Source organism: Hemiscyllium ocellatum, chromosome 7, assembly GCF_020745735.1.
Source record: "Hemiscyllium ocellatum isolate sHemOce1 chromosome 7, sHemOce1.pat.X.cur, whole genome shotgun sequence".
Taxonomy (NCBI): Eukaryota; Metazoa; Chordata; class Chondrichthyes; order Orectolobiformes; family Hemiscylliidae; genus Hemiscyllium; species Hemiscyllium ocellatum.
The window spans coordinates 53,391,082-53,404,287 of record NC_083407.1 but is presented as its reverse complement, the minus strand read 5'-3'; the positions used below and the strand labels follow the sequence as shown (position 1 = coordinate 53,404,287).

Below are 13,206 nucleotides of genomic sequence, written 5' to 3'. Positions count from 1 at the left end.
ACTGATTTATCTTAAAAATTGACTGGTGTAACTATTTGCACACTCGATTGTTCAGTAAGTGCTGGTTAATCTCAGAATCACATCTAGCAGTACCTGTTCAGTTCTAGATTTTCCAAATACAGGCTCGTTAAATGAAGTCTGTACGCTGCCTTTTTTCTTAAAAAAAACAACTAAAAGGAACATGCTGTTTGATTCGATCAGCTAAACACTGGGATAAATGCCAATGTTCCTGCCATCGCACTGGCACTGAAATTCATGCATAACACTGCTCAATTGTGGGGTAGGCAGAATTTGTTTTGGACTGGTGGCAGCATCCCATTAGTGGGACATACCACCCGTTTAGCTACTGTACTCTTGCAGCTTGAAACAGCTTGCTTAACCTATTGTTAAAAGTTGCTTACAGCATTTAGTGGTGGAGAACCCTTTAGCAGATTTCTCAACAAATGTGTCGAGGAAAAGGAAAGGGTTAGAGTGCTTCACCTCAATTTCAGCATGATTTGGAGTGTACTGGAAGTGTAAGGAAACCCTTAGCTTGACTGCAAATTCAAAGATCACAAAAGAGGTATCATCCATGCATTAGAAATATGCATAGGGTAAGAGATCAGAATTTGTTGTCATCAAAACCAAATCTAACAGTTTAATTCACCTTTTTGCATATATAAAGTAGACAATGTTTTGCTTTAGAACCTAAGCATTTATTCTATTAACATACCATTTACAAACCCCACTCTCACCACTACTTTCTTACAATTATAAATGTCTTAAACCATGGTGGCATACCATTTCCTTCCCTTTATATTTTCATTTTTTAAAAAAGTGACTTTTAAGCCAGAGCATTTCCTTTAGCACAACTCCCTGATAATAACTGTCTTCAGATGCTGCAGGAAGAAACTAAAAGTGATATTCAAGAAATTGTTTCTTAATTTTAAGAATATTTAGACCACAGGTTATATGTATTGTATATGGATGACAGTCCAGATTTGATTTCAGATTCAAATTGAACCAGATATGGAGACCACAATAACAGAGACAGAGTCAGAGAGAAATAAAAACTGCTTACCAACTTCCGTCAGTTGTATCATCTCCAAAACTGATTAATTTGCTTTGATATTTTTTTAAAATCTACATTGCTAATACAAATTAGAAACAAAAGTGATCATATCCAGAGTCCATGAAGTATCTCAAATAGCATTCCTTTCCCATCAAAATAACAGGTATGAATTAGAAGGTTTATTAGCCTGCAACTAATGTTATTTCCAGATTTTCGTTTGGATCCCTACAGGTTTGACCGTAATTTTAAATACTTATCTGAGGAAGAGCTGAGCACTTTCAACGTGCACAAAAAATGGTGCTGGACATCAGCGAAAACACTACACCACTGGCCTGGTGTTACTGATTTTTGGTGGTCATAACATGTGACAAGATGCAGGCATGAAACCCAATATCTTTGTTCACTGAATTATGTTGCTGGATGCCTCAAATTAAAAATGATTGTCCTATGTTCTCCATAATTTACAGATTTACAACCTTTTCCCAAATTCCCAGTCGGCTGAATTTAAAAAAAAGGGCACCAAATTCCAAGACCCATGGAATAAAGGTCAGAGTGGGGGAATGTGCCAAAATGATCAGAAAACCGACTGCCATTTGTTAGCAAATTGGCTGTTAATAGGCAGGAAGTGAGATGGTTTTTCTTCTGGACCACAAAGACCTGCTTTAGAACTGCCAGCTAATGTGAGGCATGCAGATCTTCAGCACATCAGGTAACAAGCATTCAGCACGGACTCAGAATTTGGGTTAAATGATTCCAGATCTTGCAGGGAATGGCAGGAGTTAGAATTTGAGAGACCACATCAGGTGGTGAAACTTGAATTCAAAAAGATCTGGAATAGAAAAAGCTAGTCCAACAGTGACCGCATAACCATTATCTATTGTTCTTAAAATCCACCTGGTTCACTCATGTCCTTCTGGAGGGAAATCTGCCATTCTTACCTGATCTGGCCTACAAGTACTACCAGACCCATAGCAATGCTGTCGTCTCTCTTCTGCCCTCTGGGCATTTTGGGATGAGCAATAAAAGACTGGTTTAGCCAGTGATGCCCACATCCCATGAATAATAAAAATATCCACTTTCTTTTTAAAGCCATAAATAAATTACGCTCTAACATTTAGACAACCTTCAGATCTTCATTGTGTGCTGCATTAAAGAGAAGTCCACACGCCTCGCTTCACTCCTGCCAATTCCTCAAACTTGTGTGTTATGACTTCTATAGCACAGCAACATTTCTAAGTATATCATAGCTACTGTAATTTCTTGGAATTTGACCGCAGCTTTTCAGAGATTGTTGGCAATAGGTTTGACCAGAGAGCCAGTATAGAGAGAAGGCATCACTGAAAGATTTACATGGCAATCATCAGTGTTTCTCCTGAACCTTTAAATCTAGGGAATTTGATCATAACTCATTTGTGGATGACAGGAGTCATTACTGGTGAATAGTTGGGGAATGCAATGCAACAGTTCAATCTTCTACCCTTTTCCCACCTCTTCTACATTTTCTTGGTCCTGTCTTGCCTTTCCACCCACATCCTTGTTCTTAGACTCCACCACACCCACACACAATCATTCCTGATATGGCCCTCACACACATATACTTGATCTAGATTCCTACCTTCTCACAATAATACCCTTTCTCTAGATCCCACACACCTCTTATACAATTAATGCCCAAATAAGGATCTCCCACTGGTCAGGTTTGAACCTAAAAGGTTAAAGTGAGGACTGTAGATGCTGCGGATCAGAGTTGAAAAGTGTGGCGCTGGAAAAACACAGCAGGTCAGGCAGTATCCGAGGAGCAGGTGATTTGATGTTTCAGGCTCAAGCCCTTCATCAGGAATGATCATAGTTTTGAACCTTATTGGGGATCTTGGGTTCACGGTGCTGAGCCTGTCCATCCCAGGCCAGTGATTCTCCTCTCTCTCTCTGTCTCCTTTTCATCATTTTTTTTTCTTCTTTCTTTATCTGAGACCCTGGGTCAGTATCAGTGGCTACAGTGTTGCCAGAGGCAGCAGTGCTTGAAGGGACCCTGTAACAGGAGGCCCAGAGCCTAGACTCTTGATAGTGGCGGGACATCAGCTGCAGTGGTAGCAGTACCCAGAATGGGGACACTTGGCCATGTCAGCGAGGAGGTGGCAGTAGAGGTAGGGACTCCTAGGACATCAGTGTCGTTGTTGCTGTACATGGAGCAAAGACACCTTGAGACCGGGCACACCTCGCAGAAGTCCTGGACCCATGCTCAGAAGATGAACTCTATTTAAAAATTTCTTTTTATTCTTTTTATAACTCAAAATGGCACCTGATTGTGGTGACAAAACACTTTTCACTGCATTTTCCTAGACATTTGTACAATAAAATCATTCGTTCATTCACACTTGTTTCACCCACTCACCACACTTTTTTTTTAAAATGCATTCATTCTTGGGACATGGCCATCGCTGGCTGATTAGCATTTAGCGACTGTCTCTAGTTTCCTTTGAGAAGTCGTGGTGAGCTGCCTTCTTGAACCACTGCAGTGCACATGCTGTAGGTTGACCCACAATGCCCTTAGAGAGAGAGAATTCCAGGTGGAGAAGAATGCTTTATACATAGGTTCCAGGTGTATGCTCAGTTTTGACCAAAAACAAACAGTCCTTCAGTTTGTTTTTCAATTGACCAGTTGTTGCAAGCCTGAGAGGGATCAGCAATAATAACAACATCAGTTGATTGGCTCAGAATGATACTTGGGCCAATGGTTATAGCTTGTACATGGAAAACAGAGCAAAAAGCACCTAGCCTGCAATGAGAAAACACCTCAATGTGTGGAGAACGAACAGAAAATTTTCCAGGAGCTGTTCTCACTGTAAACTGCTCACTCTGCAAATTGCCTGCTGAAATGAAAAGAAGGAAAGCCATCTTCAGAGACAGTAACGGGGGTAAATTCTCAGTGAGTGAAAGACATCCATGTGCAATCATGCTGGTTTAATTGACAAAGAACTGAAAAGCAGAAAGAACCAAAAGAAAACAATTCATCGACAACTGCGATCCAAACTGTTTCTGCCTTTTCCCCTTCCCATCATAATACTTATGTCTTGTTGTGTCTGTGTGTGTCGGTTTGTATGTATATGGGAAATTTTCAGAAGGGCTAGAGTTTATGGTATTGAGTTACATGTTAGAAATTCATGGTTCTTTGCTTTTGGTTAAGAGTAGTCAATTCTAATACATAGTTCTGAAGAAGAGTCACTGAACTGAAAACACTCACTCTGCTTCCTCTCCACAGATGCTCCTAGGCCTGTGTTATTTCCAGCAATTTCTGATCTTGTTTCCAATAAATATGATTATTTTCTTGTTAATGGAAAACTTATTGTGTAGCTTCTTTTTACTCGAGTTAGACAGTCAGGTAAAATGGGGCAATTTAGTGGTTTAGTCAAGTTCTCACAATTGTAGCAACTCAGGAATAGTGAGGATTGTCTTCCAATTTATTACTCCAGTGAGTCATGACAAAAGAAACAACTATGTTTTAAAATGGAAACTTAAAGATATAATAACCCGGTTGTATAAGTTTGTATGGCTATTGCGAGCTTTTATTGTTTTAATTATCAACAGTTATTGTGGAATCACACTTGGTTCTTGTAGTTAATAGAATATTAATGCATTTTGGAGAACATTCAAATTGGGACATTTATGATGATAGCAAACGACCAGAAGGGGACAGTACATAATCCAAACAGGCCTACTAACACTGGTAGAACCTTATTTTAATAAAGGATTACACCTTACTGGGGTTGCGTGCCTGGAAATCAATCTGTGATATTCCTAAAGGCATCACAGGAGTTAAGGATTTTTAGAAGTACACAAAATTCCCCAATTTACCAATCTTTCAGACCCAGGTTGACAGAAAGAACAGATCAGGTTTCTATACTTAACAAGAATGATTGTTTATTATACTTAAATAGAATCTAACTAGAGATAATCAATTAGAACCATCGACATGCAACTCCACTAGTTAAAACTTTAATGCCTCCTTATAAACTTCACCTCTACATACATACAGGCAAGGGGGAGAAAAAAAATCATGGGTGGTTATACATGTAATTATACTGTGGCTGTAAAGTGCATTTTGTCCCTTTTTTAAAAAAAAACAGAGTGGTTGAGACAGAGGTACCAAGCGGTCTGTTCCAAGCCAATAAAGTAAATGGCTTGAGGCCTTGGGTTTTATTTTAGCAGTTGGAACATAAGAAGTAGCCTGAATGGGTGGGGTCAAACTCCCACAGAACCAAGATTTTGGTTTAACTTTCTGTGGCTATTGGGGTTTGGAAATTGCTATACATCTCTCCCTGCTACAGCAACAGACTTGAGTTCTCTCTCCATCACCCAGAGTTTTCCTCTTGCTGTTCTTTTTTCCTGGACAAAAGAATTGCTTATGAGACAATCTATTTTACTGTATTTGCCTTTGCCAAGGCTGTGTTTATGAAATGTTGGCTATTGGAACAGTTGCTGTTTAGTAGTTAAATAATCTATTATTCTGTTAAGTTTTCCACTAAAGTGGTTATTCCAATTCTTCTTTCTTTTGTCTGTTTTTTAACTATAGTATAAGAATAAAGTGTGCGTTGCTTCAAGTTTGGTAGTTTGACCTCCAACTGCATTGCATCAAGAACACAATGCCTTGCATTTGCTTTTAAAAATAAAAAAAAAGTCGGAGTCTGGGCTATTTTCTTCATATTTTAGATGAATGGGTTTCGTCTAGTCCATAACATGAGCAAATGCTGAATCAAAATACATTCTTTACAAAACTTCAATGGAATCAGTAAGCCAAGAGGCACAAGCTGATATAAAAGGTATAAAGTAATTGACATGCTTAAAGTGAATGAGGAGACAGCAGAAGTGCTGTCACTAAGATGACAGTTACTTTTATATAAACAAATCAGGAATTGCACATAGACCACCAAGCAAGTCCAAGACTGACCATGCATGAATAAGCCAATTAAGAGTTCAGGTCACCTTTGATCATGTGCAGGGGATCATGGCTAGCCAGGGGTAATGAGGCCTGGGTGTTCAAGTGATTTGCTGCACAAGATAGGGAAAACCCGAAGACAGAAGGACAACTTCAGTCAACAGGAAAAAAAGAGGTCTGTGACCAACCAAAGTCGCGAACTGACATCTCAATGCAGAAACGCTGAAAACTACCAATTTTAAGTATTAGTAAGTTATAGCAATAAACAAATAAATAAATTCTGAAAAACATTTGTATCTGGAATGCATCCTGTAATCAATCAGGACGAATAAACTTAGATTGGCTGCTTTTCAAATCTCTATAATTGTAATCAACTCTGTTACAAACTTAAATTTTTTGTCCCAAAATTTTACATGGTGGTGGCGAAGGAAGTGAATGTCGAAAGTGGTGGTTGGAATACCAATCAAGTGCTGTGCTTTGACCTAGATGGTGTAATTTTGTCATTTTATAGCTCCACTCATTCAAGCAATGGAAACTATTCCATCCCACTTCTGCCTTGTGCCTTGTAAATGGTGGATAGGCATTGGGGAGACAGGAAATGAGTTACTCACTGCAGAATTCCGAGCCTTCCACTGCAGAATTCCTAGCCTCTGACCTGCTGTTGTAACCACAGTATTTATGTGCCTAGTCTAGTATTTATATGGCTGGTCAAATGTAAGCCCCAGGATAATGATTTTTATAAATAATGGAACATTTATTCACAATCATATGGAAAACAAGGCTTAAAAAGGTAGAGATTTTTGCTGCATGTAAATCAGTGATTGCCACAACCTTAGCACATAATGCACTAACAACATTCAAGACTAAGTTTAGTCATCCAAATTGCTGGACGGATTGAAAAACTAGATACTGAAGGACATAGACAAAACACCAAAAATCTGAGCTGTCTACTTGTAAAGTGAATCATGGACATATATTTTGCTCTTTGGAGCTGCACATAAAAGTGTGAAAAAAACAGGAGGAATAATGTGGAAGCATGAAGTGATAAGCATTGAGAATTCGATAAGTTTCTTGATTTTTAGTTCACCAGGTATCAATAAAAGCAGCCCCAAATGGCTGAAGAGCTGATAACAGAGTTGAGGAAAATCATAAATGTTGATTTTACAGGCGACCCTTGCTTTTATTTTTATGCATTAAAAAATACTAAATGAGGGAGATGACATAATCTATCCACCTCTTTCATGTACAAAACCATATGGATTCCTCAAAGTATCCAACTCCCTGTGGACCAATTCTATTTTTCCTCAATTAAATTAACCAGAGAGCCATTCCCAGTATTATTAATCTATTTTGTGAAATTCTTCACAATACAAGTTTTGATCATTGTATTCTTAGCTCATAACACTAAGTATGGTTTAACTACGAATACCAAGTCAGACTAACCTGTTCTATTCAACAATCACCTCATATCAAGAGAACACTATTCAAATGCAATTTTAAAATGCCAAAACAAAGATTTCTATTAAATACCAACTGGCAAAATCATCAAGATATCCTGATACTCATCTTTTATGTACTTCTGAGTCTGTGTTAATATAAAGGATACACAATGATTACGTCACTAGAATTTGCATCTTTCATAATATTAACTTTAGCAAACTCAAAACCTCAACTATCTAAAAAGCACCAGCATAGCATCCATTAAAATCATGAAGTTATAAAGTTGAAATATTGTTGTTATCATGCTGAAAAATTTGTTCATTAAATCTTTTGCACCAACTATGTTTCGAGAGATAATTCAACATACACCAAAATTGGAGGTATAGTGGACAGCAAAGAAGGTTGCTGAAAATGTGTTGCTGGTTAAAGCGCAGCAGGTCAGGCAGCATCCAAGGAACAGGAAATTCGACGTTTCGGGCACAAGCCCTTCATCAGACCTCACTTTTTAAGCAAAGAAGGTTACCTCAGATTACAACGGGAGAAAGTGCGGACTGCAGATGCTGGAGATCAGAGCTGAAAATGTGTTGCATCCAAGGAGCAGGAGAGTCGACATTTCGGGCATGAGACCTTCTCTCGTCGACTCTCCTGCTCCTTGGATGCTGCCTGACCTGCTGCGCTTTTCCAGCAACACATTTTCAGCTCAGATTACAACGGGATCTTGCTCAGATGGGCCAATGGGCTGAGAAGTGGCAGATGGAGTTTAATTCAGATAAATGTGAGGTACTGCATTTCGGGAAAGCAAATCTTAGCAGGAATTATACACTTAAAAGGTAAGGTCCTAGGGAGTGTTGCTGAATAAAGAGACCTTGGAGTGCAGGTTCAAAGCTCCTTGAAAGTGGAGATGCAGGTAGATAGGATAGTGAAGGAGGCATTTGGTATGCTTTTCCTTTATTGGTCAGAGTATTGAGTACAGGAGTTGGGAGGTCATGTTGCTGCTGTACAGGACGTTGGTTAGGCCACTGTTGGAATCTTGCGTGCAATTCTGGTCTCCTTTCTATCAGAAAGATGTTGTGAAACTTGAAAAAGGTTCAGAAAAGATTTACAAGGATATTGCCAGGGTTGGAGAATTTGGGCGATTGGGAGAGGATGAATAGGTTGGGGCTTTTTTCCCTGGAGTGTCAGAGGCTGAGGGGCATTGATAGGATAAATAGACAAAATCTTTTCCTTGGTGAGGGGGAGTCCAGAACTAGAGGGCATAAGTTTAAGATGAGAGGAGAAAGACATAAGAGACTAAGGAGCAACTTTTTCATGCAGAGGGTACGTTTATGGAATGAGCTGCCAGAGGAAGTGGTGGAGGCTGATACAATTGCAACATTTAAAAGGCATTTGGATGGGTATATGACTAGGAAGGATTTGGAGGGATATGGGCCAGGTGCTGGCAGGTGGGACTAGATTGGGTTGGAATATCTGGTCAGCATGTTTGAGTTGGACCGAAGGGTCTGCTTCCATGCTGTACATCTCTATGACTCTATTCCAATCTCTTGAATAACAAGAAGCTCCTTAACAGTTTCCTAAAGTTTGTGTCATGTCATTTCAATAGCAAAACTTGGGACTTTGTGACACAAAAAGATACACATTTGTTCCCTGTTAGAACAAACATCTAGTTACATCGCTAAATTCCTGGCCCATTGAATTACAGATCTACCTCAAGTAAAAATTCATTAGATGATTAAAACCAAAGTACAGCTGGTTCACACTTGTGAAATTAATTGGAAAATTTCGAACAAATATACACACAATTCTTTCCGGTATCAAAGAAAGCCATCCTAAAGCAAAGTCAAACATTATGTGGACAGAATTACTTTTCACCGATTTCAATATATATCTTTCAAATTGCTCAAGAATTAAACCTTCTTTTACATTTTCTATCAGCTCGTTCAATATGCTGGCATACAAAGCACCAACTGGACAAAGTTCAACTCAGTACTTGAAAGTGCGAGAAGGACAAGTGCAAACAAATCCAGAAATTGTTGTATTTGAGTAATGAGCAAATTTGTTTGGTCAATTAAACACTGGTAACTTTTTTGCAACAACCAATCTCAATTCTGATTAATTAATTTTTATGTATGTTTACTCACCAAACCAATTAAAGATACTAGAAATGAAAATTACATTGTTGATAGCACTAACACTATTTTGTATGCTTTGAATAAGTGGATGCACTAAAGCTATTTAAAACATGCAGGTCAAAGAGTGGATGAAAATTATAATTCTGGTTCTAAACCGAAGAGTCAAAATAAATCATCTGCCCAGTAGTGCACCAAAACCTATTTATGAAGCAATTTAAATCTGAGTTGAAGTGTAGACAAAAGGAACTTTGATTGAAATGCAATGAATGGCCTGGATTTCGTGTTAGTTAGTGCCCCCACATTGACTGCTTGCCTCATCATTTGAGTACTGAAAGGCTGTTTGTTTTCCTGGCTCTGTCAGAAATATTCAGGCCTTTCAAACTACAGATTGCAGTGTGAAAAAGGAGCATCTTATCAGCATGCTCCAGACCAGCAGAGTTAGTCACATCCGCAAACAAAATACACAGCCATTCCAGTTACAGGCCTCACCCTCAAAGCTTTACTTGTCTCAGTGCAAACACCCTAAACTACACCCTAAACTGTTGTGACAGCAAATATGTACAACACAGACTTATTTTTGCAAACTACTGTATCATATACTTCAGGAAAATTTAATTCTTCCTCAGGTGAACAAAGTTGAAAAAACACACACGAGGTTATAGTCCTCCGAAAGCTAGCAGTTGTTTTGAAGCGCTAGCTTTCGGAGCACTGCTCTTTCATCAGGTGGTCACGGAACAGCAGCACTCCGAAAGCTAGTGCTTCCAAATAAACCTGCTGGACTATAACCTGGTGTTGTGTGATTTTTAAATTTTGTCCACCCCAGTACAGCACCAGCACCTCCAAATCCTCAGGTGAAGAATGGGAAAAGGCATATTTAACTCCACTTCCAATAATTCACTACTAAATTTGCAAGTTGTAGTTTCAAAATATGCCATTTTAAAAAATGCTATTTAGATATAACAAAACTTAAACATTCCTCATGCTTTTCATTGACAGGAAATTCATACTTAAAGTACTAGTGTTGAAATGCGTAGAAAACAAAGTTTGAAGGCTGATTTGCCATGATACAAATCCCAAAAATGATTTACATGACAGTTAAATTCAGCTAGCAGTTTCATATTCAAGCCGCACTTACTTGGAAATGACAATTCCACTTTGAGTTACCAAAATTTGACACTTCCACTCTACCCTGTTTCTGTACATAAATTAATTTAGTGGTGGCTTATTCCATTTGACAAGTGAACAGCAACTCATTGTCAACATATAATCACTTAACCCGCTATAACATGATTTCATGAAAATTGTAGACAACTGAACATCAACATTTAAAATGCATCTGGATGGATATATGAATAGGAATGGTTTAAAGGGATATGGGCCAACTAGGGCACAAGGGACTAGACTTATTTTAGATATTTGGTCAGCATGGACGAGTTGGACCGACAGGTCTATTTCCGTGCTGTACACCTCTAAGACTGTATTACTCTAATCACAAATGGCACATTTAAAAAGATAATGTGCTTGAAAATCTCTAAAAGAAGTGACAAAGAAGAGACGACCACCAGCACAAAATTTCTGTCACAATGTTTCTTTAAATTGGCAATGGCCAGCCCGCCTTATCTGAACTGTTGCTAAATAAATGTGGTTAAATCAGAGTGTTCAAATGTTATAACATTAGATAAAATGAATGTCATCTCAACCACTATAAGTTTCAGACAATAGGGTAAAAACACTGATTCCATGAAACCATAGGACTCAGTTATCTTGATCACAATTGGATGATGCTACTTTATGAACATTTGATCAAATCAATTAGTTTAGTTTATTTTATCCTTTTAAAACAAAATTGTTCATTTGTTAATTCTTTATTAATTCATATTACTTTTTCAAGGCATACATTATATTTTAAAGGTCCTTTTTGGTTTTCTTTCATTTATTGAAATAAAAAGGCATTTGAAGATTTAAGTGACAAGCCATCAATTCACATAAGAATTTTCAGGGGCTGAGAAAACCTATTACCACCTACAAATACTGCAGATATTTCTTTTACAATAAAATCATGAAATAATAAGCATTTATTCCAAATATTTACCAAATAATACACATTACACTTAGTATAACTACAGATCAAACTCAGGATCTTTTCTCAGAATGATAAAGTACTCTCCCTGCCTTTTGTAAAATCATGAACATTTCTTTTGTTTCAAGCTGAAGGTTTAAAGATGTAGCGAACGCTTTCCCAGCTATGACTCACCACTATATTGGGATTACTGAAACTTGACTCCAGATGTACAGTGCTTTATGTTCAGACTGCCATTTTATTTCTCTAGAGTTTTTTGTTACAAATGACAAACCACGGTTTGTGCTATTTCAGATTTCCTTTTCTCTGATAATTTCTGCAGCACAGTGTCATTGTGAACAAATATAATGTACCCTAGTGATGAAAATCAACTTTTTTTCCCCATAATGGGAAATGTTCTTCACCAAGTGCCATTTGCTGTAATGGAAATTTTGTTCTCGTGATCAAAGGGTTAACAGAAAGGGGGTATTTCACAGCAATCTACATCTCGTGGTGTTAGAAGTGAACCGTCTTATGGTAAAAGATATTAACGCTGTAGTCATAACTTAAATGATAAGATCACAATTCTGGCTTTTCTCACCTGGCATTATGACGGCACGAACGAATACGCGGAATATATAATTGTGCTTATACTGAATAGTAAGCTGGAAATGATCAAACCCATTAAATTAAACTAATGATCATTTATACTATATCACTAGTATGCGCAAAGTTTATTTGCAGACATGTATTAAATAGAAGATTCCAACCAAGTAAATCGACAACCTTAATAAATTGTGTTTTTCTAAGTAGAAAGATTTATAATCCCACCTGTTTGTGAGATGGATTTCTCACAGGATTGTTTGGAAAAATCATTCTTAGAAACGTAACGTAATTCTCCAAAGCTGTTAAGGCAACAAATAGAAGTATTCCTTTATGCAAAGTGTTTATAACGCGGAAAGTTAAACCATTGGAAGTAAAATGTCAAAGTACTGACGTAAAGCTCTCGGATTCCTTTGTCGAGCGTGAACCTTACTTTAGTTACTCGATGCCTACTAAATCAGCGCACTGCCAATTTTTGTGACAATATAACCTAGTTTCATTTGCAACATCAAATACACGGCCAGGTTTTTTTTCAGTTCACTTCATTGATCTGGCTTATGGTTCCCTGCAGCAACGATCCCACCTACTGTGGCCTCGTCTACAAAAAGTTTAGAGATAGGGGTGTCAAAATAATACGCAAATCTCCAACACTTTAACTTGACACAGTTTTTGAATTTCATTAATTTATCTTCAACTAACAAGTGATTAAAAACTGAATTTTAAGCACATACGTTTTTAAAACTAGCATTTATCATTTTTTAGCTTACTAAATATATATTACCACTCCTTAAAATAAAATGGTTGGCTCCAACATAAATGCTTCGCATTCCAAATGCTAACCATCAGATCTTCCCGAGTTGGAAAAGGCCAAGTCAGAATGGCCTACATTTTTAAAAGCAGCATTACAGTAGAATGTAAGTGGATCAATTTTGTAAATTACAAATATAAAAATTAAACATCCAAAAGAAAATGCAAGCCTTATTAGCAATGG

The 13,206-nt window shown here is 37.7% G+C and overlaps 1 protein-coding gene across 6 annotated transcripts in view; it reads right to left on the bottom strand.

The window, feature by feature from the left end:
* Positions 1–13,206, bottom strand: part of rbms1a (RNA binding motif, single stranded interacting protein 1a) — a 205,375-nt gene that overhangs the window by 173,035 nt on the left and 19,134 nt on the right. The window contains exons 1-2 of one of the 6 annotated variants that reach the window (XM_060827195.1): positions 12,610–12,784; positions 12,444–12,517 (exon numbers count right to left, since the gene is read on the bottom strand). The exons of 4 other annotated variants lie outside the window; for them this stretch is intronic. In XM_060827195.1, coding sequence (XP_060683178.1) covers positions 12,444–12,488 — 45 coding nt within the window. In that variant the 5' untranslated portion in view covers positions 12,489–12,517; positions 12,610–12,784. Of the gene's footprint in view, positions 1–12,443; positions 12,785–13,206 lie in introns of those variants that run through there. One more of the 6 variants, XM_060827194.1, reaches the window with a different exon arrangement.